Here is a 26,979-nt window from a genome sequence, read left to right as displayed (position 1 = left end):
TCACCATACTGATTTCCACAGTGGCTATACAAGTTGGCAATCCCACCTGCAGTGGAGAAGTGTTCCCCTTTCTCCACATCCTCTCCAGCATAAACTGTCATTGGTGTTTTTGATTTTGGCCATTCTGACAGGAGTAAGATGGTATCTCAGAGTTGTTTTGATTTGCATTTCCCTGATGGCTAAGGATGTTGAACACTTTCTTATGTGTCTTTCAGCCATTTTAGATTCCTCTGTTGAGAATTGTCTATTTAGTTCTGTACCCCACTTTTTAATTGGATTGTTCGGTGTTTTGGTGACTAGCTTTTGATTTCTTTGTATATTTTGGAGATCAGCCCTCTGTCAGATATGGGGTTGGTGAATATCTTTTCCCAGTCTGTGGGCTGCCGTTTGTCTTGCAGACTGTGTCCTTTGCCTTACAGAAGCTTCTCAGTTTCAGGAGGTCCCATTTATCAATTGTTGACCCCAGTGTCTGTGCTACTGGTGTTATGTTCAGGAAGAGGTCTCCTGTAACAATTAGTTCAAGGGTATTTCCCACTTTGTCTTCTAATAGGTTCAGTGTAGCTGGATTTATGTTGAGGTCTTTGATCCATTTTGACTTAAGTTTTGTGCAAGGCGATAGGCTTGGGTCTAACTTCAGTCTTCTACATATCTGCAACCAGTTATGCCAGCACCATTTTTTGAAGATCTTGTCTTTGTTCCATCGTATAAATTTGGATTGTTTGTCCAAAATCAGGTGTTCATAGGTGTGTGGGTTAATATCAGGGTTGTCAACTCTATTCCATTGGTCTACCTGTCTAATTTTGTGCCAATACCAAGCTGTTTTCAGGACTATAGCTCTGTGATAAAGCTTGAAGTCAGGGATGGTGATGCATCCAGAAGTTAATTTATTGTACAGGGTTGTTTTGGCTATCCTGGGTCTTTTGTTTCTCCATATAAAGTTGAGAATTGTTCTTTCAGGGTCTGTGAAGAATTGTGTAGACATTTTGATGGTGATTGCATTCAAATACAGATATTACCTCAGAGTCAAGTGTTGGAATAAGATACTCCAACTTCCTAGAATTCAATGAAAATGTTGACACAACATACCCAAACTTATGGGACACTTTGAAAGCAGTACTAAGAGGAAAGTTCATAGCTCTAAGTGCTCACATGAAGAAACTATAGAGAATAGCCACACCAGAGATTTGACATCACAGCTGAAAGCTCTAGAACAAATGGAAGCAAATTCACCCCAGAGCAGCAGACTCCAGGAAATAATCAAACTGAGGGCAGAAATCAATAAAGTCGAAACAAAGAAAACAATTCAAAGAATCAATACAACAAAGAGTTGGTTCTTTGAGAAAATCAACAAGACAGACAAACCGTTATCCAAATTAACCAAATGGCAGAGCGAGATCATGCTAACTAACAAAATCAGAAATGAAAAGAGGGACATAACAACTAACATTGAGGAAATCCAGAGAATCTTCAGGTCATACATTGAAAAACTGTACTCCACAAAATTGGAAAATTTAAAGGAAATGGACAATTTTCTGGACAGTTACCACTTACCAAAATTGAATCAAGAACAGATAAGCAACTTAAATATACCTCTATAACCTCTAAGGAAATAGAAGCAGTCATCAAAAGTCTCCTAACCAAAAAAAAAGCCAGGGGCCAGATGGATTCACTGCAGAATTCTACCAGAAATTCAAAGAAGTGCTAATACCAATACTCCTCAAATTGTTCCACAAAATATAAGTAAAAGGGACATTACCAAACTCTTTTTAGGAGGTAACAATAACCTTGATACCCAAGCCACACAAAGACACACTAAGAAAGAGAACTACAGACCAATATCCCTCATGAACATTGATCCAAAAATTCTTAATAAAATCCTGGCAAATACAATACAAGATCATATCAGAGAAATCATCCACCATGATCAAGTAGGCTTCATCCCAGGGATGCAAAGATGGTTCAAAATATGAAAATCCATCAATGTAATCCACCATATAAACAGACTGAGGAAAAAAAAACCACATGATCATCTCACTAGATGCAGAAAACGCCTTTGACAAAATCCAACACCCCTTCATGATAAAGGTTTTGGAGAAATCAGGGATAATAGGAACATACCTCAACATAATAAAAGCAATATACAGCAAGCCAACAGCCAACATCAAATTAAATGGAGAGAAACTCGACCCAATTCCTCCAAAATCGGGGACAAGACAAGGCTGTCCACTCTCTCCATACCTCTTCAATAGTGTCCTTAAAGAACTGGCTAGAGCAATAAGACAACAAAAGGAGATCAAGGGAATACAAATCAGAAAGGAAGAAGTCAAACTCTCACTATGTGCAGACGATATGATAGTCTACATTAGTGACCCGAAAAACTCTACCAGGGATCTCCTACAGCTGATAAACACCTTCAGCAAAGTGGCAGGATATAAGATTAACTCAAAAAAATCTGTAGCCTTACTATATACCGATGACACGTGGAGAAAGAAATCAGAGAAACATCACCCTTTACAATTGCCACAAACAACATAAAATACCTTGGGGTAACACTATGCAAAAATGTGAAAGACCTGTACCATAAGAATTTTGAGTCTCTAAAGAAAGAAATTAAAGAAGATACCAGAAAATGGAAAGATCTCCCATGCTCTTGGATAGGTAGGATCAACATAGTAAAAATGGCAATCTTGCCAAAAGCAATCTACAGAATCAATGCAATCCCCATCAAAATCCCAACACAATTCTTCACAGACCTTGAAAGAACAATTCTCAGCTTTATATGGAGAAACAATAGACCCAGGATAGCCAAAACATTCCTCTACAATAAAGGAACTTCTGGAGGCATCACCATCCCTGACTTCAAGCTCTATCACAGAGCTATAGTCCTGAAAACAGCTTGGTATTGGCACAAAAATAGACGGGTAGACCAATGGAATAGAATTGAATACCCTGACATTAACCCACACACCTATGAACACCTGATTTTTGACAAACAATCCAAATTTATACGATGGAACAAAGAGGACATCTTAAAAAACTATTTCTTACATGAGAAATTTAAATAAAAAATACAAATATATTTATTAAAGCTCCCCTTAACTATTTCAGGAGCAGTCTGTCCATCTGTGTGAAATGCCATGCACTCTGACCACCTCATGTAGCTAGACTTTTGAGTATATCTTTCATCACCTCTTCAGAGCTGTAGCCTCCTTCTCCTTTGCTCTATGTATCATACTTCTCTTCATTACAACAACTTAAAAATTTGCATCATAACCACTGTGGTGCCTACTCTTTTTTTTTTGGCTATGCATATGGGTGTCAGAATAACTAATTTGTGAAGCACTTTGTTTTAGACAGTTTAGAGTGCCTTAACCCCTACCACCACTAATTGTTACTGCAGTTGCTGGTTATAGTATGGCCATCACAAAACTAAGATCCATTGAGCTATTAACTGTATTTTCAAACCAATTCCTCACTAAAATTGTTTGATTATTTCTTTTTCAACACAAGAGTTTCTATGTGTAACAGCCAAGTTCAAGTGTACAAGGAGCACGACAAACATGCAGAATGAAGAGGAAACAATGAGCCAGTCTCCATACGCAAGTGCACATCATTTTCTAAGTCACTCTTGACTTCTAAATCAAGGTTACCATAATCTGTTATATCGTCTCCAAACAAGCAAGTCCAAACTTTGGTCTTCAGCAGGCTCTCCATCAGAGACTGGATATTGAACAAAAGAAGAAAATAAAAAGAGAAGGTAATGACTCAGACTAATAGCTTTACATTTTAGAACTTAATTAACAGTAATTTAAAATTCAATCTAGAGGCAATGAGATGGCTTGGCAGGTAAAGGTATCTGCCACTAAGCAAGATCATATAAGTTTGAACCCCAGAACCCACATGGTAGGAGAATTTGCTCCCAAAAGCTGTCTTCTGAACTCCGTACACACATCATGGAAGGCACATACATGACACATACATATACAAGTAAGTTTTTAAACATAATACATTTTTAAATTAAATACTCATGTGCTCTATTTTTCTACGTGCTATTAAGACACATAAATAATTGTTTGGTTTTTATTTTGTAACTGCAATTTATTGACTACTACACCTTGAAAAAAAAAAAAAAACCTTGCTGAGCATGGTACAACATCTTTTATTCCAAAACTTAGAAGGGAGAGGCAGGCAGATCTTTGTAAGTCTGAAGCCAGCCTGATCTACAAAGTGAGTTCTGGTAAGAAAGGACTACCTCGTGAGACCTTGTATCCAAAAGGAAAGGAAAGAAGGAAGGGAGGGAGGGAAGGCGGATGCAGGCAGGGAGGGAAAGAAAGGGAAGGTAGGAAAGATAGAAACAAAATCAAACAATATTTTATGATGGATCGACTTGCTAACTACTATGACTACAAAAGAATAAAGTATTTTCTTCTGTGTCATCTGCACCTGAGTGTGCAGGGGCACATCCGGCTGCAAGAACATGAGGCAGGAAGACAGAAGTATCTTTTTCTCTCACACTCTAGCTTATGGCCTGGAGACAGGACCTCTCATGGAATCAGAACTCCACTACTTCAGAAGCTTAGGCTCTCAACAAGCTCTGGGATCCACTGTCTCTATCCCCAGTGCTGAGCTTACAGGCATAAACAGCCATGCTCATCTTTTAAGTGGTTACTTACAATTCAAACACAGGTCCTCTTGCTTGCAGAGCCAAGTGCACTAACCTAATAAACCATCTCACCAGCCCCTAAAATATTTTCTTATGGCGTTTCTTCCATGTCTTAGTAAATAAGAGCTGAACTGGAGAGACAGCTCAGCAGTTAGGAACTTGTTACTCTGCTAGAGCATCTAAGCTCCTTTCCCAGCACCCATATCAGGCAGCTCACAGCAGCTTGTAACTCCAGCTCCAGGAGATCCAATGGTCTCTTCTGGCCTGGGTGGGCATCCACAGAGAGGCCATTAACATATAGGGTAAAAGCTGTGTGGTGTTTCATCTATCTGAGAGATACAGAAGCTATAAAGATGTATGAAAATCTATAAAAAGATCATAGACACCTTGGCAATGCACTCCCAGGCTCATACCTACACATGGACACATACAGATACACACTAGTTAAAAAAATGAACATCCCTCTGGAGAGAAGGCTCAGCAGGTAACAGCACACACTGTCTTGCAGAAGGCCCAAGTTCAATTCCCAGCACCCATATCCAACAGTTCTCAACTCCCTGTAACCTCAGCTGCAGGGACTCCAACACTTCTGCTTTCTGAGGGGAGGGAAACTCACACACAAAGACCCACAAAAAATAAGCCATAGATTCTTGATTTATTCAAGGAAACAACTAGCTGGAGAGTCCAACTGAGACAGACAGACACATTGTAAAAGGATTGGAATGGAGCCCTGGAAGTTCTCCAACTGTGTTTTTGCTGCTGTTGCTTTTTGAGACAGTCTGACCATATAGCCCTGGCTGGCCTGGAGCTCAGACACATCTGCCTGCCTCCCAGTGCTGGGACTGAAGGTGTACACACCATGCCTGGCTCAGCAGTGCTGTTTTAATCTCCTGAAGGAAAGAGTATTTTCTAGTAACACAGGTAACGTTGCTTCTGAGCCTACTGACCAAAGCCAAGTGTGATGTACAAGTAACAAGATGACTGTGCACCATGCCTTTCTCTGGAGGATCCCATCTGAAACTACTTGCTAATCTCTTCCCTTTCTTCAAGGCTTCTGGAAAAACAAAATGCCCTCCAACCCTGAGCAGTGCTGAGGTCTCACATCCCATTCCTTTTTACTTAGGAAGAACCCTGAGCTTCCAAGTAGAGTAAGGAAGTTAGAGGAAGGAAAGCACAGTCATCCCTCGGCATCCACATTGCACTGCTCCAGGATACCTGTCACTACCATTGCATGAAGACAAACTGCATGGGTGTTCACGTCCTTTACATCAGATAGCAGTGCTTGCATATAACCTGTATGTATCTTCATGTACACGTCAAATCCTCCTAGACGACTTGTAATAATGAGTGCAACACAAACACAAACGCTGCATAGAACGGTTGCTATACTGTATCATTCAGGGAATGAGAGGAAGTCTGCACATGCACAGTCAGAGGCCATTATTTTCTTTTATTTATTATTAGTGTTTGTTTTGGTATGTCTGTGAATTGAGTATGTAGGGCAAGCACATGAAGGTCAGAGGACTACTGAAGTCAGCTGGCTTTCTCTTTTTACTTTTCTGTAGTTTGGGGACCAAACTCAGGTCATCTGTTTTACTCAATGAACCCTCTCATCAGTCCAAATTTGTTAAGAGCACCATTCTGTGATTGGTTGAATTTAGAGAGATAGAGAATCCAGTATATGGCAAACTGTGAGTAAAACTAAAGCTAGAATGTCTTGAAAACATTTTTAATATTTTTTTTACACTTATTTATTTAGGTGGGGAGCAACATATGTGTCATGGCATAAGCCGGAAGATCAGAGGGCAATTTAGGAGTCAATTCTCTCCCTCCACAGAGTGAGTCCTAAGAATCAAATGAACTCGTGTTAGGAAGTGTACAGCAAATGCTTTTACACACTCAGTACATTCAACGGCCTAGGTAATGTTATTTTGCATTCCTAAAATTAGAGTCAAGTTCCAATTAGTGTATGTGGGTGTGAACCGAGATATGGCTATCGACGGGTTCAAGTACACACACCATAAAAAACCTAAACAGGTCAGAAGAAAACTTTTGGGGTCAGTTTTTCCTTTCCACCTTGCTTGAGACAGGTCTCTCCACTGCTGTGGAAGCCAGGCTAGCTGACCTCAAGCTTCTACCACACTCTGCCTCCATCTTTCTACTACAGGGCACTGGCATTAGATACTATGCTAAAAAACCCAGCTTCTTAGATTCTGGGGATCTGAACTCCTATATTGGGCTTACGAAACATGATTTACCCTGGGAGCCATCTTCCCATCCTGAGTTTAATGATTTAAAAAGCATTTGTAGAATGAAGTAACACAAACTTAGTAGAGATAACAAGAATATTCAGCCAAAACATATAAACTAAAACCCAGTTTCTCAATGTTTTCTTAATCAACAGAAGCAGATGTCAGCATAACAAGAAAAGGTAAAAATCATTATCTTCTTTATTTACTGATAAACACCTGGCGTAAATATGGGACGACAAAGACATGGGGTGATAACATATATATTAAAATTTATGTATCTTCAAGAAGCATTTGAAATGTGACAAAAGACACAACAATAGCAATAAAAGCTGTTAAAATTATTTGTATTTCCAATTAAGTATAAAATTGTGGCCAACTAATGACTAAAACCAAGGAACCATTACCTTGATCTCATTTTCTTTTTCATTTAGGACTTGCTCTGCCTGTACTTTGGATCTTCCACATATTGCTTTCTGATTATTCAGTTCGTCAGTTTGTTCTTTCGTTTTTTCAAATTCCTCTAAAAGCTGATAAGAAAACAACAAGGATGTGAAAGACAACACAATGTTTAGATGCATTTATTTAAATATTTATATGCATTATTAAAAGATATTAAAAAGGTAGAGCTGCTATTTAAAAAAGGAACTCAGATGTGGCTCCCATTGATAAAGAACTTTCAAAAAAGACGACTGTGAAAATAACCAATATTCTCCAACTGATTTACAAGGTAAGTTTTTATCAAGTACAAGATTTTGACACACACTTGTCTGATAAATCTAGTCAACTCTTTCTTTGTATCACATATAATATGTCAGACCTCATTATTTAATGATATTTTTTTAGTCACCATGCTGCTTTGTTCAGGGTTAACTGAAGATGGCTAACCCTCAAGCACACTATTGATCTTGAACAGATATTCTGCATATGCTCTGAGCCTGAACTGCACTGGAAGTTCCAGTCTAGCCTGGGCTACATGGCAGGACTTTGAAGTGAGGAGGAGGCACTATTGATTACAGTATGGGAAATCTACACAGGAGTCCTCACCACCATGTTCTCTGAAATCTAAGATGACAGAACAAAGATGTAAAAGGAAAAGGCATCAACCCAAAAAGAAAATGAACAAATAGCACGTAGGGACACAGCTGTGATAAAAAGACTCCACAGACAATAGACAGAAGAAACCTAAGCCAGTTAGACAAACAGAAAATAAGATGATTTCACACAATCCAGAAAGGCTCATGATTTGAAAGCAGTACTAACAGAGGGAGTAGTGGAAAACAAAAGGGAAGAACTGGGGAACTGGAGAGACAGTTGAGGAGTTAAAAGCACATGCTGCTCTGGCAGAGGATCCACGCTCAATTCCCTGCACCTGCGCTGAGCAGCTCACAAGTGCCTGTAATTCCAGAGGAGCTAATGTCCTCTTCGGGCCTCTAGGGTGCCTGCACACACATGCACACACCAACACGCAGAAGCACACACATGCATGCTCCTGTTTTTTCTCTCCTTCCTTCCTCCCTCCTGCTCCTGTCTTCTCCTAGACATGCATATGCACGTCTCATTCTCTGCCACTCATCTCTTATCTTTGTTTCCTTTATGCCTGCATATAGCTGGATGTTTCAGCCCTACTGGTGTGCTTCAATCATGCTGGAAGGTATTATGCATACACCAGAGAAAAAAATTATATCAATGTCACCTACCTGTGAACCATGCAAGCTACATGCCTACTGGTACAGTAGTGCCATAAATGCTATGAAAGTAACCAACCACTTCCTAATTGGATTTAAGACGAGCCAGCTCAACAAGATGGAACCTAGCCCAGCACAGTCACACACATCTTTTATCTCAGTGATCAGGAGGCAGAGGCAGGTGGAATTCTGTGAGTTCAAGGTCAGCCTGAGCAGCATAGGGAGTTCCAGGATAGCCAGGATTACATAGAGAGATTCTGTCTCAAAAATTAAAAGCCAGGTGGGTGGGGGGAGATCCATTCCTGACACTGTTAAGGCCTCTGGTTCCTACTCACAGTTACACATGTATTCACATGCACACGTTAACATTCTCACAAACACACACACACACACACACACACAAAATCAACAAATAAAAATGTTAAATTATGGAGGCTGGAGAGATGGCTCAGAGGTTAAGAGCACAGACTGCTCTTCCAGAGGTCCTGAGTTCAATTCCCAGCAGCCACATGTGGCTCACAACCATCCGTTATGAGATCTGGTGCCCTCTTCTGGTGTGCAGATATACGTGGAAGCAGAATGTTGTATACATAATAAATAAATAAATAATGTTAAATATTATAATAATTCCAGTAACGCACAGAATCAAGAGATTTCAGAATGCAAGTGTCTAACATATGAAGAAACATTATGAGACATCATCACATAATTTCAGAGAGCTAAAGTTAACAGAAGGATATTGTTTGTGAAGAAAAAAGAGCAGGAAACAAAGAAGGCATCATAATCTACACAGCGTTCAAGTCCCCAAACCAAAAGTGGAAAGGGAAGACAATGCAGCAATGTCAAAATTTTATTTACATACACACTTTTGTGCTGTACGCAGTACAGCAGAAAGATCTCTGGGTTTCAAGTCAGCCTGGGCTACATAGGTAGTTCCAGAACAGCCAGAACTGTTTCACAGAGTAACCCTCGATTCCCCCCCAAAAAACACAACAACAACAAAAACAAAACAAAAAAAACAAAAAAGAAAGTCCAAATAAGTACTAAATATCAGGAACATGAAAGAGAACAAGGAGTTGGACCTACTGCTTAGTGGTTAATACCAAGCACTGTTCTCAAGAGGTCCTGAGTTCACTTCCTAAAACCCACATCAGCCTAGTCACAGCCACTTATAACTCCAACTGCAAAAGAGTCAACATCCTGTCCTGGCCTCTGAGGGCACCTTAATCATGAACACAAATGCACACAAATACACATACACATACACATACACATACACATACACATACACTGTAGGCAACCTGTAGCCAGCCCCTAAGTAGGCGAGGCTACAGCGTCTGTCCAGCAAGTACAAAAGTGAAACTGAAAAGAGAAAACGCAGTCCCATGCAAGTATCGCTCTATGTCACCCTGACCAGGCCCTCACAATCCTGGTCAGGCACACTTGTAGCCAGCCCCTAAGTAGGTGTGGCTACAGCTTCCCCTACAATACACAGCTGAGTGAACTGTAGCCTCAGGACAACAAAAGCCCACTAGATCTATAGAACAGGTTCTTTTTTCTTTTCTCCCTTCCTTCTTTTTCTTTCTTTCCTCTTTCTTCTTCCTTCCCTTCTTTCTTTCCCTCTCCTCTCTCTCTCTCTCTCTCTCTCTCTCTCTCTCTCCTCTCTCACTGTCTCTCCCTCTCTCCTCTCTCTCTCTCTCCTCTCTCACTGTCTCTCCCTCTCTCTCTCTCTCTCTCTCTCTCCTTCTTCTTTGAGACAGGGTTTCCCTGGTTATCCTGGAACTCACTCTGTAGACCAGGCTGGCCTGGAACTCAAAAGAGATTCACCTGCCTCTATCCTGAGTGCTGGGATCAAAGGTATGCACCACCACCAAGAGAATCCAAGTTCCCAAGGAAAATGGCTCCCATAAGGCAATGAAGGAGGAGAGATGGCTCGTGTTGAAGAGTGCCCAGTGTTCTTGCAAAAGACCTCAGTTTGGTTTCCCTTACACATAGCAGGTGGCTCATAACTGCCTGTAATTCAGTTCTGTGGGGGATCTGATGCCTCTGACCTCCAGAGGCACTTGCACATGTGTGCACATAACAACACTCAAGACAAAATTAAAAATTAGAAGAAGAGACAGAGGTGGCAGCAGGCAAGGTAACACACACCGATAAAACCAGCAATTTGGAGGCTAACTACCACAGTGAGTGCTAGGTCACCCTAAAATACACTAGAAGACTCTCTCTAAAAGAGTAAATAAAATAATAATAGTAGTAATAGAAGTTTAAATGAACAAATTAGCCAAAGTGGTTGAGTGAATGACATATCCATAGAGATAGATTACAAAAATATATTACAGGAAACCAAGCAATTATTAACAACAGGATAGTCAAGTCAGACAGGCTGCTTTTTAGACACTCATAATAATGGAACCAGACATTGTCACACCACTAGGGTGGGAAGATGGTAAAAGCTCTAACGCAAGAGAAAAGGGACAGTATGTCTTAAACAAGGTGAAGGTAAGGACCAACACCAAGTCATAACCTGTGCACAGTCGAACTCTCACAGCACACACACACACTCCTACCTCAATATGCATACTGTAGAAAGGAAGGAAGGGAGAGAGGGATCAAGCAAGGGAAAGGAAGGCAGGAAAGAGACAGATAGGGAAAGGGGGAAGACAGACAAACAGAATTTTCTCGACAAAAATTGTACTGGGACAACAGAAGGGAGGGCACATGTGTTCAAGTGTCTAAGTGAGAGTGGAATGAGAATAAAAGCTAAGTCCCACTTTACCTGCCCCCAGGACTCCTTCTTCCTCTAGGCCCCAGTTGGTAATCTATTCACTCTTACTGCATTCTCTGCTGTGAGGAGTGGTGTTAGCTGCAGTGTGCTGTGAGTGTCAAAATGCTGACGGACAGCCTGGGCTTACTTCTTTCATGACAGAAGATGAGATGGAAGGATCCACTTTTAAATCCATTATGGGAGATGGAAGTCTGCATGGGACACTAGCTGCTCTCAAAAGCCTACTCATTCACTACACAACTCCACACATGGGTCAGTCGTGAGGTGTCTAGAACACCAAACGCTATATTCACATCTAAAAGAGTATCTGTAGGCAACAAACCTCCTTCAGGCTTTCCTCAAGTTGATAATTTTCATTCAGGGTATCTTGTATTACTTCCTTAAGGTGTTTTTCATTCATTTGAAATATACTGATGTTAGTTTTTGCCTAAGTAAAAGAAATACACAGTTTATAACAATTTAACAGAAAACCTCCTGTTTATGTAATCTCTGAAAAATACAAAGTTTAAGCAAAAGCCAAAACATGACACTATTAACAGCAGAAGCAGTATCAACACTACTTTGATGCAACACTCATTTGTCAAGTGACTTTGAGCAAATTATTGAAATTCCATGTACTATACAGACAATTTTGTTAACTACTGAAATAGAAAGACAGAAAAGAACAAGTATTAGTTACTGAATTATTGGTTTATTTCAAGACTCACTTAAAACACTGCTTGCACTGCCTATTTGCCAAGCATGGCTTCACTTGCTACCAGGAACAGAATGACCTGAAGAAATCGCTGATACAATGAGTCATCATCCTTAGCAACCTGCTATTGCCATGTGCACTTCAGAAAAATCTTGCTTGCTTGCTGCCCACATTGTGATTTTAGAAAAGAAACCGGACCCAGAATTAAAGGCTTTCAGGAGGTGCCCTGTCACTGGTGATGGTGACATCTCTCTTCCACAATCACTAGTGCAGGAGTAGTTATTCCAGAAAGATCGCACACTACTTACTCTTTGTCTCCTGCCCTAAACTTGGTACTTCAGGAAGCAACTCTGTTTAGTATCGTTACCTGTTACATAACTTCAAGAGTGCTCAGAAACAGCCATAGTTTAAATCTATCCAGGGGAAGATAATGTCACTCAAAGTAACTCAAGTTAAAGCAAATGCATATTTAAGATTCTCTATATTTCAAATACAAATGTACTATTTTATTACCTAATGTGCTGGCTATTCCTGGTTATCAACTATATCTGGAATTAATGCTGAGTAATTTTTCTCAATTAAATCATTTGAAGTTGGAAGACCCACCTTTAATCTGGATCTTTTGAGATGCTATACCTTCTGGCAGCAGCCTATCTAAAGGACATGGAAGGAGGAAGCATGCTTGTCCTCACTCTCACTGGCAAGTCCATTCAGACTACTTCTTTGGGATTCCAGTGGATACTGAATATCAGGTGAGAAACCCAGCCTCACAGACTGAGAAACTACTGGATTATTGAACTCTCTGTTGGTAGACTGCCATTTTTGGACTAACTGGACTACAGTCTGATGATTAGTCTAATAAATCCCCTTTAGATAGGTAGGTAGATAGATACATGGATGGAGGGAGGGAGGGAGGGAGGGAGGGGGGGAGAGAGGGAAGAGGGATAGATGTCATCCCGTTAGTTCTGTTCCTCTAGAGAATTCTGACTAATATATCTAATTATAATCTGAAAACATGAATGTTCTTCACAAGTGACAGACCACTTAAAGTAATTCAACTTAACTTACTTCAGTGAGTTGTGTCTTGACACACTTTGATGCACTTTCTAGAGATTGTATCCTTTTTGAAATGTCTGTCATCTGAAAAGACAGTATCAGTCAGTATATTTAATATGACCCTTTTGCTCCAAGACAACATGCATTAGTTACATTGTACTAATGTAACTAATTACAATGTACATTAGGTACATTGTTAATTTATTATTAATAAAAGTGAGAGGCCAGATGAAGAGACCTTGTCAGCTTGCTTACCAAGTGCTCACAAGGATTTTACAAATTATGTGATAATAGTACATCTTCACAAATTGAATGTATCACGGCACTTTTCAGGTTCAAGATGAACCCACTAATTCATATTTCACATAATACCACACACATCAAGATTTTCCTTATGCCAGAATTTAAAGAAAAATAGTTATAAATACTACAAGTTAAAAAATATATATGTGTCTTTATGCACACACAATATTTCTCCTTCACTAGGACTATTCAAAGTATATTATTAGTGGTTACTTCCACAGCACATATAGAAATTTCCCATGTAAATGTACAAGAGAGCCAAGTGTGGGGGTGCACACTTGTAATCCAAGCATTTAGGAGACATAGGCAAGAAGGTCATCAGTTTGAGGCCAGCCTCAGTTATACAGTTATACAGACTGGTATATATTCTAAGACTGTCTCCACAAATGAAAACAATAAGAAAAAAGGAATGAAAAAAAAAGAAAAAAGGAATGTCAAAACACTTATGATCATAACATTTAAAGAGTAATAATTTGACTGGAGGTGGTGTCACATGCCTTTAATCACAGCAAACAGGAGGCAGAGGAAGGTGGATCTCTGTGAGTTCCAGGCCAGACTGGTTGACAGAGTGAGTTTCAGGACTATTATACAGAGAAATCCTGTCTCAAAAAACCAAAAAAACAAAACAACAAACAAAAAAAGTGAAAAGATGAGATGTGGATATTGTTCTCAGGGTCTTTTACATTCTATTTTTTACATACATGAGTTTCTTGTTTGTTTCATTTAGCTTTGGATAGATTTATTATTTGCTTGGTTGGTTTTGGAGTTTTATTAATTTATTTTCATTTATTTACACTTTTGAAGATAGTGTGTCCTCCCACTGTCAGGCCAGGATATCATGGAAGTCTTGCCTCTTCCTCCCAAGTTCCAGAACACAGGTTTGTGTCACTATGGCTGGCTTACATGGAATATTTTCATCAATATCATAGTATTATGTAAGATTCATAATTCTCTTGGAATACACAGGACTCACCAATTCATCTTGTTCATGCTTAGCTCTCTCTTCTTCTAGTTTCTTCTCTAAAGATAGTATTTCATCTTCAAGTTGAGATTTATGTCTTTCTAGATTTTCATATGTTGTCTACAATAGAAAGCTAACTTTAACAAGCCAGACATAAGAATTTTTCAGTTAGGGTAAAAATCAGATGAGTATAATCAAACAAATTTATAAGCACCTTATAAATTTGTTCATTTCTCTGATATTAAAATAAAGCAGGCCTAGCAGCAGCCAGCAACTACTATGAAAAGTGTAAGTATTACACGCTCCCATCAGTTAACCATGACAAAGACTACTCCTGAAGGAATTAATATGGTTGCATTTCAATGAAACTTTTATGTACAAAGACAGAAGGCAGGGGAAAATCCAGTAAGCACAGCTTGTCAACAGTTCTAAAGCATGTTAAAAAGCATGTTACAGGGAGAAAGGACAAGTTCAATTAAATAGAAAAATAAATTTAAAAATCAAGTGTATGTCATCATATTTTCCATTGAATGACATTTTGTATAATATTTTTAATTTAAAGTGATTAATTATTAGATTAGTTTTTGGATTTTAGATACTATAATTAACATACCTATAATGTTTGTGAAACTTCAACAAACTTGTTAAAAAGAACAAAACCAAAATGTATTATATTAGTCTCAAAAATGGATCTCTCAAAATTTGGCTATTTCATTACAAGACTTTTGGCTTGAATGAAGACTACTCTTCTGGTATGATGATTACCTGCAAATTCAACTCTCAAGCTTTGTAAAACTTGTATTACATTATAGTTTGTGTGCAACTATGATTAATACCCCTAAAGATTGTTTCAATTACTAAAATTAGATAACTTTCTAAGGTATTCAATGTAGCCAAATCTCATCTTACTCATAATCTTCATAAATTTACTGTCATAAACTTGAGTTTACATTACCTGTAACACCAAGTCTGAATAAATATTTGTCTTTCTTACCCAGTAACAACTTTCCTGTCAGCATGCATGCCAAGCAGCTTCTAAAACTCTATGTGTTTTGGGTTTGAGAGTGTGTGTGTGTGTGTGTTTTGAGACAGATTTGGCAATCCTCCAACATTAGCTCCCCCAAGTTCCACAGCGATAAGCATGCCCCACACCTGATAAATTCCTTTCATTCTGGGAAACTAATAAGTTCCCATTGGGATAGCACTTACAATAGAGGCTCGAAACATAACACATAGCGATCACAAAAGGTTCTTCAGGCTTACCCAATAAAACATAGCAACTACAAAGACCTCCTAAGGATTTCATAGGTAACAAATTAAGGAATGTATTTGGAGTCTAAACTTCTTGTGGGTTCTACAAGGGCATTCTAAATCATAAGACAGAATTCCTACTGAGGACAGACAATGACAGAACTGCCACGCTGGACTGAACACCTAAATCAAAGGTACAAGGTCTGATTTCTATTTTATCACCAGCAGGAGTAGGCTGCTTCTACTTACTATACAGGCTCACACTCACTTTTTACAGCCCATCCATCTGCAAACAGTATCCAGGCACTCCATCACATCCTACTCTGCTAAGATGAATCATTGTGTCCTCTGAAACAGAAGAGTTAACTCTCTCTCTCTCCTAAACTCTCCAATCAGTGATAATCATGTTACTGACCGAAAACTGGTCATGATGGAGTGTGTAGACAGGGATTAAGTATTTATCTCCATGCCCCTATTTATAATGTAAACCTCTGGTCTAATTTTAGGTAATGCTTACTACCATGGTAAGAAAAAGATAATATGGTCACACCCTAATTGTCTCCTACTATGCTTACATTTGTGAGAGTTCTGTTTCTCTTTCCTGAAGCAAACTATGTCAAAAAAAAAAAAAAAAAAAAAGAATGGTCTTTTCAATGCATCTTTAGGAGTACAGAATAAAGTATTTCTTCTTCATATAAATTTATAGATTCTGATAAACTATCCCTAAAAACAAGGTAATAACAAGAGCTGAAACTGTTTTGTTCTTTAATGTTATATGCTAACTACAAATGTTTCCCCTAACTTTTTCTATAAAGTTTAAGATCCAGATATACCATTTCATATTATCTGAAATAATTATTTTTGAGAAGATAACATATTTTTAATAAGAATCTTTTTCCTAGCTTCTAAATCATACTTTTTTTTTTACCTTCAGATTCTGTGTTTCTGTTGACACCTTGCTGGGCTCCTTTAAAGATGACTCTAAGTCTTCATACTAAATGAAACAAGGCAACAAATGAGTAAAAACTACAAATTTTATATCAAATCGTATCTAAATAGATGTCAACGAAGCAAACAGAATCTATCTCCACATATGTAAAATTCCCTTGGATTTTCTGAGTTTAGTTTTGCAATCTAACCACTGTGTTGAGCAAAGTCAGGACCGCAAACAAGCCACAACCAACACCCTGGGTAACATGTGGCAGAACTTTACCCTTCTGACCAGCAAAGTTGTCCCAAGTCTGCTGGGGGTGAAAACTCTAACAGCAAGAGTGACTAAAGCATATCCAAAGAAGTAAGTTGTCTGTTATCCCCTGAACAAATCAACAGCTTCTCCAGTCTTTCAATGGAGCCATGTGTAGTAACTGGCTATCACATTTACACAATGTGACAATGCAAGAAAGGAAGATACAATCTTTAAGATCCAGACAGTAAGGAAGACAAATATCTGTGAGTCTGAGACCAGGCTGATCTACAGAGAGAGTCCCAGGACAGCCAAGGCTACACAGAGAAACCCTGTCTCTTAAGTCTCAGCACCTAAGAATGTGTGTTATTTGGACACAAAGCCTTCAAAAATCACTAGGTTAAAATGAGGCAGTTAAGATGACACTAACCTAACATGACAGTATCCTAAGAGCAGAGCATTAGGACAGAGTGAGACATAATAAGCAGACAGCGCTATCTACAAGTCAAGGGACAGGCCACAGAGGAAGCAAAGCCTGCCTACATCTCCATGGACTCATTTCCAGAACTGTAAGGAAATTCACTCCTACTGCTAAAGTGGCATTTTTGTCACAGCAGCCCTAGAAAGCTAATACAAAGCCCAAATGAAAACAGTGAATAAAGTCTCTATACCATAACAAGTAACAAAGTACCTTTACATCCTTGTTAAGTGAAAATCTCATGACACATAACACCACAGTAAAATTGTAATTCTAAACCTCAACCTTCTAAGACCCCAAACAAAACAGAAATATAAACCACAGAGCAGAAGATATTCACAATCAATATATATCTGACAAAACTCTTATACATAAGATATAATATTAAAAAACGAAAGCCCTTCTTCTATATGATATAAAAGGACAAAGGTTATGAGTGCCTTTAAAAGGGTAGAAATGGGCCAGTGAGATGGTTCCATAGTTAAGGAGCTTGCTGCTAAGACTGATTAACCTGAGTTCAACCCAGGGATCCACTTGGTAAAAGGAGAAAGCTGACATAGGTCTGAGACCTATGATAACCACACAAATGCCTTCTTGGTAAATGTGTGCACACACAGAGAGACACAAATATACACACACAATAATAATAAAGTCAGTCATTTTTTAAGGTGAAGACTTAAAAGGCAATTTCACAATATCTAAATGAGCAATGAGCAAATCAAGGTGCTCCCAACTCCTTAGCCAGGGAAGATAGATAAGCACTATACATCACCAGGAGGCTAAGTGATGAAGGTGAGGAGCAAGGGAACTCTGCAATGAAACAAAGCTCTGATGGCACTGAATAATCCATGGAGAACCATTAAGTGCCACACTAGGATGAATGTCATTTTCAAACACCTCTTACCTCCTTTTGAGCAAGGCTCACTTTTTCAAGTAGTTTACATTTCTCTTTTATTAGCTCGGAAAGTTTGAGATGGAGGCTTTTCTCTCTTACTGAGAAAGCAAAATAAAGATTATTATAACCAAAGTTGTTGTCACTTTGTAAAATATATACAACAACAAGATCTAAAATCAAAATGACAACTTACCAACATAAAATCGGCTTTGAATCTGAAACAAATTTTTAAGAAAATTACATTAAAACAAATGTAAATTCAAGTAAATCTATATGAAGTCTACTCCCAGCTTTAAGATAACAACTTTCTTATGGCCTTAGAGTGAATGAATTACCCAAAAGCACTCTATTTTCAATGAAAACAATGCTACACAGTAAGATCTCCCATTGAAGATTTACACTATATGTTATCATATTGAGCCTCTGAAATAGCCTAATTCTAAAGACAATAGTTTAATTCCACTTAATCCTATGTTTCCCACACATATATTTGGCCCTAAAACAAAGTATTTTAGAGAGCCCCTATTATTAAGTCTCCTACCGTGAATATTCAAAATAAAAGTCTATGAAATATCATGGGGCTCTAGACCTGGACTGACTCTAAAAAACTCATTAGCCTTTGTCTTCTTTAAGTTTCAGCTCTCAATGAAGAAGGGAGAAATCCACCCTTGAGAGCACTGGTGCTAGGGAAAAACGATCAAAGGAAAGAAACAAAAGACTTCTCCCACCTACACAACAGAGACAGAAAATCAGAAGAAAAAATAGAAAGACAAGATAAAGTGGGATGTATGTAAACAGATATAAGGACAACACGAGTAGAGGGTCTCCATGAAGAAAACAGAAAAGAAGTCAGCGCACAAGGGCAAATATCTAAAAAAGTCTCAGAGAGAAAAGGATATGGTATGACTCCCTCCTAAAAAACAAAATTAAGTATTGGAAAGGCAATAAAGGATCCAGGACATGTGTACCTCTTCACAGCAGGCCAGAGGGATGATATCAGGGATTATTAACTGAATATAAATGGCAGTAGTGTTTTTTTATTCTAAGTTGGGAGGTAGAAACATCTGCTGGCTTTTTAATACTGTTAAAAACAAACACAGGACCCCTCCCCCCAAAGAAAAGAAGAAAAAGGGAAAGAAAGAAGATTGGGGCTTTAGTACTACTATATAGTATCCCTAAAAAGAAAATCCTTTAAAAATCCTTACACACAAAAATATTACTCTAAATCTGTATTCAGTTCATAATAACTACATATTACCACAAGTAACCCAGAACACTATGACATGATTTATTTCCCTGAAATAAGTTGTCCAGTCTAAACACAGAATGAGGGTTAGAGAGATGGCTCAGTGGTTAGGAGCACTTGTTACTCTTGTAGAGGACCAAGATTCAATTTCCATCACCCACACTGTAGTTCATAATCATCAGTAACTCCAGTATCAGGGGATCCAACAATGCCCTCTTCTCACCTCTGTGTGTCCCAGGAACATGTGATACACATACAACATACATACAGAGAAAACAGTCATACACATAAAAGAAAATAAATTTTAAAAACCCAGATGACCATTCTCTTACTATGAGTGGTTACTTACTGATCGGAAGCCTCTCCAAAGAAGTACAAAAACAGCAAGCAGTCCAAGAGTAAGCACACATATCACCAATTGGAATGATGCCTCACTAGAATCAAAGCTTGCTGTCATATGTTCGGGCAGTGCTGCCACAACCTTCAAGACAAAGAAGTTGAGCTTAAAAACATGCATCTTCCACAGTACTGTTACTAAGACAGGTACAGGTGGCATGGTCAACTCTATTAATATGGAATGGGCTTCTGTAAAATACAAAGCAGAAAGCCTCCAACCACACTTTCTGGCAACTTACAATTGTTTTACCTGAGTGACTAAGTGTGGTGAAACACAATGGTTTTCAAACAGGAGTTATGAGGAGATCCTCAGAGCTTAACTCCAGGAGGGTTGGAGGATAAGGACAGAGTGTCCAGAAAAGAATGTTTAGGCAGGAGAAAGGATATGCAGAGCTGGCATGCAGACAGAATAAATAGGAGAAACCTAGAGAAGATTGAGTGAGAAAAGCAGAAGAGGACGACCATGACACAGGGGCCAGCCATGCAGTAAGAAGAAAGACATATAGAATAAAGGAAGGAAAAAAAAAAAGCCCAGAGGCAAAACATAGTTAAAGAGAAACAGGATAATTTAACTTACAAAAGCCGACTAGAATAAAGTTGAGCTAATGCCAGGAGTTCATAAACAAGAAGTAATCTCTGTGTATTTATTTGGAAGCTGGGCATGAGACCCACAGAGAGTTGTAAAAAAAACAAAACAAACAAACAAACAAACAAACAAACACACAACTACAGCAGAATGTCAATGACCTAATGACCTAAGTTGGCTGCTTTTCCCTGACTTCAAGTTCATGATTTGTCTGTACACACTGGGTTTGACAAACAGATCTGCAGCTTGTCGGATGGGAAGGGGGATTGGTCAGAAGCAACTAACAGAGCTTTAGATTTGGGATTTAAACCTTTCCCTCCTGTCTCTTATCTTGAGTTAAAATAATGCAGTTTGAGCCCAAGAAGAAAAATGCTCTTTGAAAAACAACCCTAGAAATGATGGGCTTGACTCTTTCAGACATCAACACAGGCCCTCTGGAACCTGCACAGCAGTCTTCTCCTTGGGGGTGGGACAAAATAGACAACAAACAACTCCTATGATAGTTACTCTGTATGACATCTGTTTTTAGCTAGTACATCCACAAGGTTCCCTTCCAAGCTGCTATCTACAGTTTATTAACTTCTACCAAATAAATAATGCAATATTATGCTCTTTTTTTAAGCCCCGTATCTTTATTTTCCTTTTTATATCTGTGACTCCAGACAGGATCTAAGAGGAGGTGCACAGCCTCTGCTCTGGGTTTAATGGAGAGTTCCTTTACCCTTCCTGTTAGCCTCTTAAGGTACAGCACCAACCTCAAAAGGGCACAGAAAAGGGTGAAAAGTCTTTTATCCTGATCCTGTCTCGCCCTTCCTCACCTGGGCCTGATACACCAAAATGTGACATCATATTGCTAGGCAATGATAAAAGGATTTGCCTCCCGGATCACAAGGACAGAGATTCAGTAAAGTCAACTCTTTCCATCATTTCTCCGAGATAAAATGAATGCATAATTGGGCCCTCGGCATTCCTTCTGAAATGCTCTTCCACACCTCACAGATTAAGGCCTGTAGTTGATTTGTATTTTACCTCTTCCTGAGTCCATCCTCTCTTCTCGGTTATTCTATTCTTTACCACCAGGCCCCAGATACTAACTGATTATCAACAGGTGGATTCACTACTCTGATATCAGATAAAAAAAAGACTTTAAGAGAAAAACTGTTACTAGAATCAAAGACACAATGGCCAAGGCAGGCTCAGGATTTAGGATGTAGGGTTTTACCCAACTAAAGAAGCACAAAATGAAGGAAATCTGGTGAAGTAAAGGAAAACACAGGTTCCTCAACAGTAGTTAGGAATTTCAAGATCTCACTTTCAGTGAGTCAGTATGAAAAGAGAAAACTGAAACAAGGCTATAAACCAGTTAGGCTAACACACTAACAAAATACTACACAACAACAGCAGAAAAGACATTCATTCTCAAATGTACATGGCAGAAACTTCAGAACAAATCCAGGAATCAAACTAAAATAAACCTCAATGTTTTTTTAAATAAGCAAATTACAGGGCCCAGCTCAGAGAAATGGCTCAGCAGCTGAGCACATTTGCTGCTCTTGCAGAGGACCAGAGTTCAGTTCCCAGAATCCATGGCAGGCTGTCCTTAACTACCTGTCCATAACTCCAGCTCTGGGAGATCTGATGCCCTCTTCTGGCTTCCTCAGGCACCTGAACCCACATGCATACACACACATATACACACATACACATAATTTAATATAGAAAAAATTCATTTAAAAAATTTAAATCTTGAGAAGCATGTGATATGATTACAATGAGTTAGAATTAACTATCAAAGGGACTGGAGAGATGGCTCAGCAGCTAAGGGCACTGACTACTTTTCCAAAGGACCTGGGTTAAATTCCCAGCATCCACTGGCAGCTCACAGCTGTCTTTAACTCCAGTTCCAGGGGACCTGATGCCCTCACAGAGATACATGCAGGCTAAACACCAATGCACATGAAACAAAATAAGTAAAAGAAAGGAATTAGCCATCAAAAAACAGGAATGCTCGAGAGAAGGCTCAGCAGTTAAGAGCATTTGTCATTCTTGTAGATAGATGATACAGGTTTCCTTCTACATATGTTGGTTCATCTCTATGCATGTCTCCAGTTCCAGCGGAATATGACACCATATTCTGACATCTTCAGGCACTGCAAACATGTGGTGCATGGACATACATGCAACAACAAAACACCCATGCACATAAAATAGTATTTATTGTAATAAAAATAAAATACTTTCAGATAAGTTGAAACAATGCAACACAAAACTTATAGAAGGCAACTAATTCCGTGTGTAACAGGGAAATTATAGTTGTAAAAGCATTTTTAAAAAAGTTATGGGGGGTGGGCTAGAGAGACATCTCAGTGGTTAAGAACACTAGCTGGTCTTGTAGAGGTCCTGAGTTCAATTCCCAGCACCCACATGTCACAATCATCTGTAATGAGATCTGATGCCCTCTTCTGACCTGCAGAGACATAGGCAAACAGAATATTGTATATATAATAAATAAATCTAATAGCAATAAAAAGTTATTGGGCCAGGAAGATAGCTCAACACTTAAGAACTCTGCCACCAAGCCTGACGACCTGAGTTTGAACCCTCCAGGAACCACATGGTAGAAGGAAAACACAGACTCTTGGACTCTTGGGTATTTGGATTTCCATGTACACACACACACACACACACACACACACACACACACACACACACACCCAAGTGTGCACATGCGTGCGTGTAATTTTCAAGTTAAAAAAATCAATGTAATATATCACAGTAAAATAAAGTAAAAAAGACATCAACAGATACTAAGAATATATTTAAGGAAATCAAGAGACTGCAAACTATGATTACATTTCTCAATCTGACAAACAGGACCAATATAAGACCCACAGCTAACACCATCCTGAAGGTGAGAGAAGGGCTGTTCCCCTAAGACCAGCCAAACACATCCACACAGATCACTGAACGACAGAAATCCTGTCAAGTCTGCAAAATTTCTTCACGCCCCTCATTCCCAACCTTATCAAAACCCACTGTTGGTAACTGCGAGGTGCATGTGTGTTTTATGTGTCTGCTGCATGAGCATGCACAGAAAAGCCAGAGGTTGATGTGGCAATGTCTTCCATCTCCACCCTAACTTTCCTGAGACCGGGTCTCTCACTGAATCTAGAGGTCACAGTCTTTGCTAAGCAGATGACCAGTGAACCTAGTATTCCTCTACACACACCTCCACCCAGAATTTACACTGCCTTAGAGGGCTCCATTCATTTCATTCACGGGCAAATGAACCCTGAGCATGACAACACTACTTTAAATTCACAGAACATAAAGATAATAGAACTGGTTAAATGGAACAGCCTCAATATTTAAATGGTCTTTTAAAAAATGTAATGCAGTTTTCAAAAACTGTGTGTGTGTGTCCCTAAAGGTGTCAACAACAACACAGCTGCCTACAAACACTTAAAGAGGAAAATCTCTAGCAACTGGTAAAAAAATAAAACAAATTATATATTGGATCCTGACCATTCACTATCTCTAGAGTTTACAAGAACACCTTTTACAGTAACAATACAAAAAGCAGGAAGGAACTCCATGGTTTAAGCATCTCCACAGGGCATTCCTTTTTGGGGGAAACATAATGCAGTATTATTAGAATCTTAGCTCTGGCCCCACCTTACGTGTCCTCTTAAGAAGTTTCATCACCAAGAAACTCCAGGTTCCTGGAGTGAGGCGAACCACTTGTAACTGACCCCTGTCAAAACCACCATGCCTTCCAGGTCCCAGGGTCCCCTTGCATGTGCTGCAAGCAACAGCCAAACACAGGCCTGGTGCCCAAGCTTGGGCTTCCCTGCCAAGGCTGCTCAGCCCCATGGGGCCAAGGCTACTGCGTCCAGAACCCCCAGCTCCAGAGTCCAGGACTCACCCATTTCAGCAGCTCCAAAATCCACTGCACACACACCACAGCGGTCCAGGGCCCCAGCATCGCTGAGGTGATGGGTGGAGGCCCTGTAGCTGGCCATCCGGCAAGCAGCACACCTGGGCTCAGTGAGCTGGGTGCTGTGAATGGGAAGGCTTTGGTGGGCTTGCACCACTGCTGCCTTGTTGGGGGAGCCCTGGCTGCACCCTTGGTCTTGGAAGCCTGGAGGAGAGGCCCCCTTTACCTCCTTAGCTCTGGGGACACTTCCCTGCTAGCACTGAAAGGGCACTCACTGTGCCCTCCAAAACCGGAGTAGGGAAGAGCTAGAGCACGAAAAGCTGAAACACCAAGTGTGGGGCTGCAGACCTACACCCCGAGACTGGGGCACAGCCCCGGAGTGAAAGCGGTCAGCCCCCTGGCTAGTCTCAGCTCCTATAGCACTGTCCTATCCTCTCCAGTCCAAAAACAACACTGTGGAAACCAGGGGCAACCCTCCCTCTTATGCAGAGAATCTGACCTGCATCATAATGAGGGTCAGAAAATAGTCTGGCGCACCAGTTCAGAGTTCTAGAACTTTGGACACTGAGGCTTCAGAGTTTAACCTTTCCTGTTCAAGCACACTTCATGTCTAGATAATTTCAACCAACATAGTTAAGGAAAATATAATTGACAATATTTACTAAGCCCACAAAAGTAAGCATACTTAGTAGGTTTCATTAAATACTTAACAGAGACTCAAATATCATGCTCCAATTATTAAATTATTTTTTCAACTTCTTAATTTCTCTGGTATAATTTTCAGTGGAGGATATTTCTTTTTGTTTGTTTAGTTTTGTTTGTTTCCTGGTTTGTTTGTTTGTTTTTCCCTGCGGCAGTGTTTCTCTTTGTAGTCCTAACTGTCCTGGAACTCACTCTGTAAACCAGGCTGGCAGAGAACTCAGAGATTTGCCTGCCTCTGCCTGCCTTGTGCTGGGATTAAAGATGTGCTCCACCACTGTCAGGCTGCAGAAACCCCCACTCAGTGTTACTGAAACTGCTCAAGAAATCTTTTTGTTGTTGTTGCTTTGGAGGCTGCCCTGGAACTGGCTCCGTAGACAAGGCTGGCCGCCTACTCACAGAGATCCTCCTGCCTCTGACTCCCTAGTGCTGGGATTAAAGGCATGAGCCACCAACCCCAGGCAAGGAATCTTTGTTTTAATTTACTCTTTTACGGATTGAATTTGTTTTCATGCATATTTTAGTGCATTCTGCTTACTCTCTCCACCACCTCCTTTTGTTTCCCTCTCACCCATGACCCCTCCCACTTCTTCACTGAGCCCTTCCAGAATTCATGCTGTTTTGTTTTGCTTTGGGATCTACTAATTGTATGCAGCACTATATAAGTGGCCACAGGTTTGGAACTATTCACTGGAGCCTGATGGGCTCACTACCTGGTACACTACTGAAGGCAATAACTGTTCCCCTTCCCCCCCTCAGAGTCCATCAGTTGTCAAGCATACAATAGGACGAGAACTTAAAAAAAATTAAACAAAACCATATTGGCCGGGTGTTGGTGGCACACACCTTTAATTCCAGCACTCGGGAGACAGAGGCAAGCAGATCTATGTGAGTTCATGGTCTAGGCTGTTCTAAAAAGTGAGTTCCAGAACATCCAGGGCTACACAGAGAAACCCTATCTAGAAAAACAAACAAAAACAAAACCTCATTTGGGAAAATACTTTTAAATTTGATTATGGAATGTCAGAAAACGTTTAAACATTTTTGTCACCTGTGAAGTAATCTTTGCAATGTTTTTTATAGAGACTGCATTAGTCAGGGTTCTCTAGAAAAATAGATCTGATGGAATGAATCTCTCTCTCTCTCTCTCTCTCTCTCTCTCTCTCTCTCTCTCTCTGTGTGTGTGTGTGTGTGTGTGTGTGTGTGTGTGTGTGTGTGTGTGTGTGTGTGTGTAACTGACTGTAATGACTTAACAGCCTGCATGGAATTGAAAGTTCAAGAATCTAGTAGCTGCTCAGTCCCAGGAGACTGAATGTCTCAGCTGGTATTCTGTGTAAGCTGGAATCCCAAAGTAGGCTCCAATCCAGTGAAGGAATGGATGTCTGAAGGCAAGGACAAGTAGGCAAAGAGCCAAACCTTCCTTCTTCCATGTCCTTATTTAGGGTTGCAGAAGAATGTGTGGCCCATATTAAAAGTGTGTCATCCTGACTCAAGATCCAGATCAGAGGTGTGTCTTCTGGATTCAAAGGTCTGGACTAGAAGTGGAATCACCCATTTCAAACAAAGCAGAATATCTCTCAGAGGTACTAGCTATATTTCTGGATTATAGTTCACTCCAAATATTGTCAAGCTGACAACCAAGAATGCCGGCCACAGAGATGTACACTAAAGTGAGGCTCCAGAAGTCTATGGCTCTCAAAAAACACTTAATGATTTTGAAACTGAATTTCAAATCACAGTCTTAATTTCCAAATTTACTCTTACCATTTAATGCTCATAGAATGCTCAAAAAACATAATAATTACACAGAATTTTATAGGCAAGGGTTCAGAGCAGTGACCTATCTTGAATATATTTTTATTAAAAATACCAAGTGAGCAGATGGAAATTCAGAGGTAACAGGATG

General features: G+C 39.6%; 1 protein-coding gene and 1 non-coding gene across 2 annotated transcripts in view; both read right to left on the bottom strand.

The window, feature by feature from the left end:
• Positions 1-26,979, bottom strand: part of LOC100767997 (melanoma inhibitory activity protein 2) — a 70,103-nt gene that overhangs the window by 24,636 nt on the left and 18,488 nt on the right. Inside the window, exons 2-10 of the mRNA XM_027419639.2 lie at positions 19,805-19,936; positions 18,403-18,424; positions 18,219-18,307; positions 16,582-16,647; positions 14,415-14,522; positions 13,151-13,222; positions 11,711-11,815; positions 7,320-7,442; positions 3,651-3,720 (exon numbers count right to left, since the gene is read on the bottom strand). Of these exons, the coding sequence (XP_027275440.1) occupies positions 3,651-3,720; positions 7,320-7,442; positions 11,711-11,815; positions 13,151-13,222; positions 14,415-14,522; positions 16,582-16,647; positions 18,219-18,307; positions 18,403-18,424; positions 19,805-19,912 (763 nt within the window). The 5' untranslated portion in view covers positions 19,913-19,936. The remainder of the gene's footprint in view (positions 1-3,650; positions 3,721-7,319; positions 7,443-11,710; positions 11,816-13,150; positions 13,223-14,414; positions 14,523-16,581; positions 16,648-18,218; positions 18,308-18,402; positions 18,425-19,804; positions 19,937-26,979) is intronic.
• On the bottom strand, positions 21,086-21,205 carry LOC113836220. The gene has a single exon (XR_003486207.1). It is a non-coding gene; the product is annotated as a small nucleolar RNA SNORA26 (small nucleolar RNA).

This window comes from Cricetulus griseus, chromosome 5, assembly GCF_003668045.3.
Source record: "Cricetulus griseus strain 17A/GY chromosome 5, alternate assembly CriGri-PICRH-1.0, whole genome shotgun sequence".
Lineage (NCBI taxonomy): Eukaryota > Metazoa > Chordata > Mammalia > Rodentia > Cricetidae > Cricetulus > Cricetulus griseus.
This window is presented reverse-complemented; position numbering and strand designations above follow the sequence as displayed.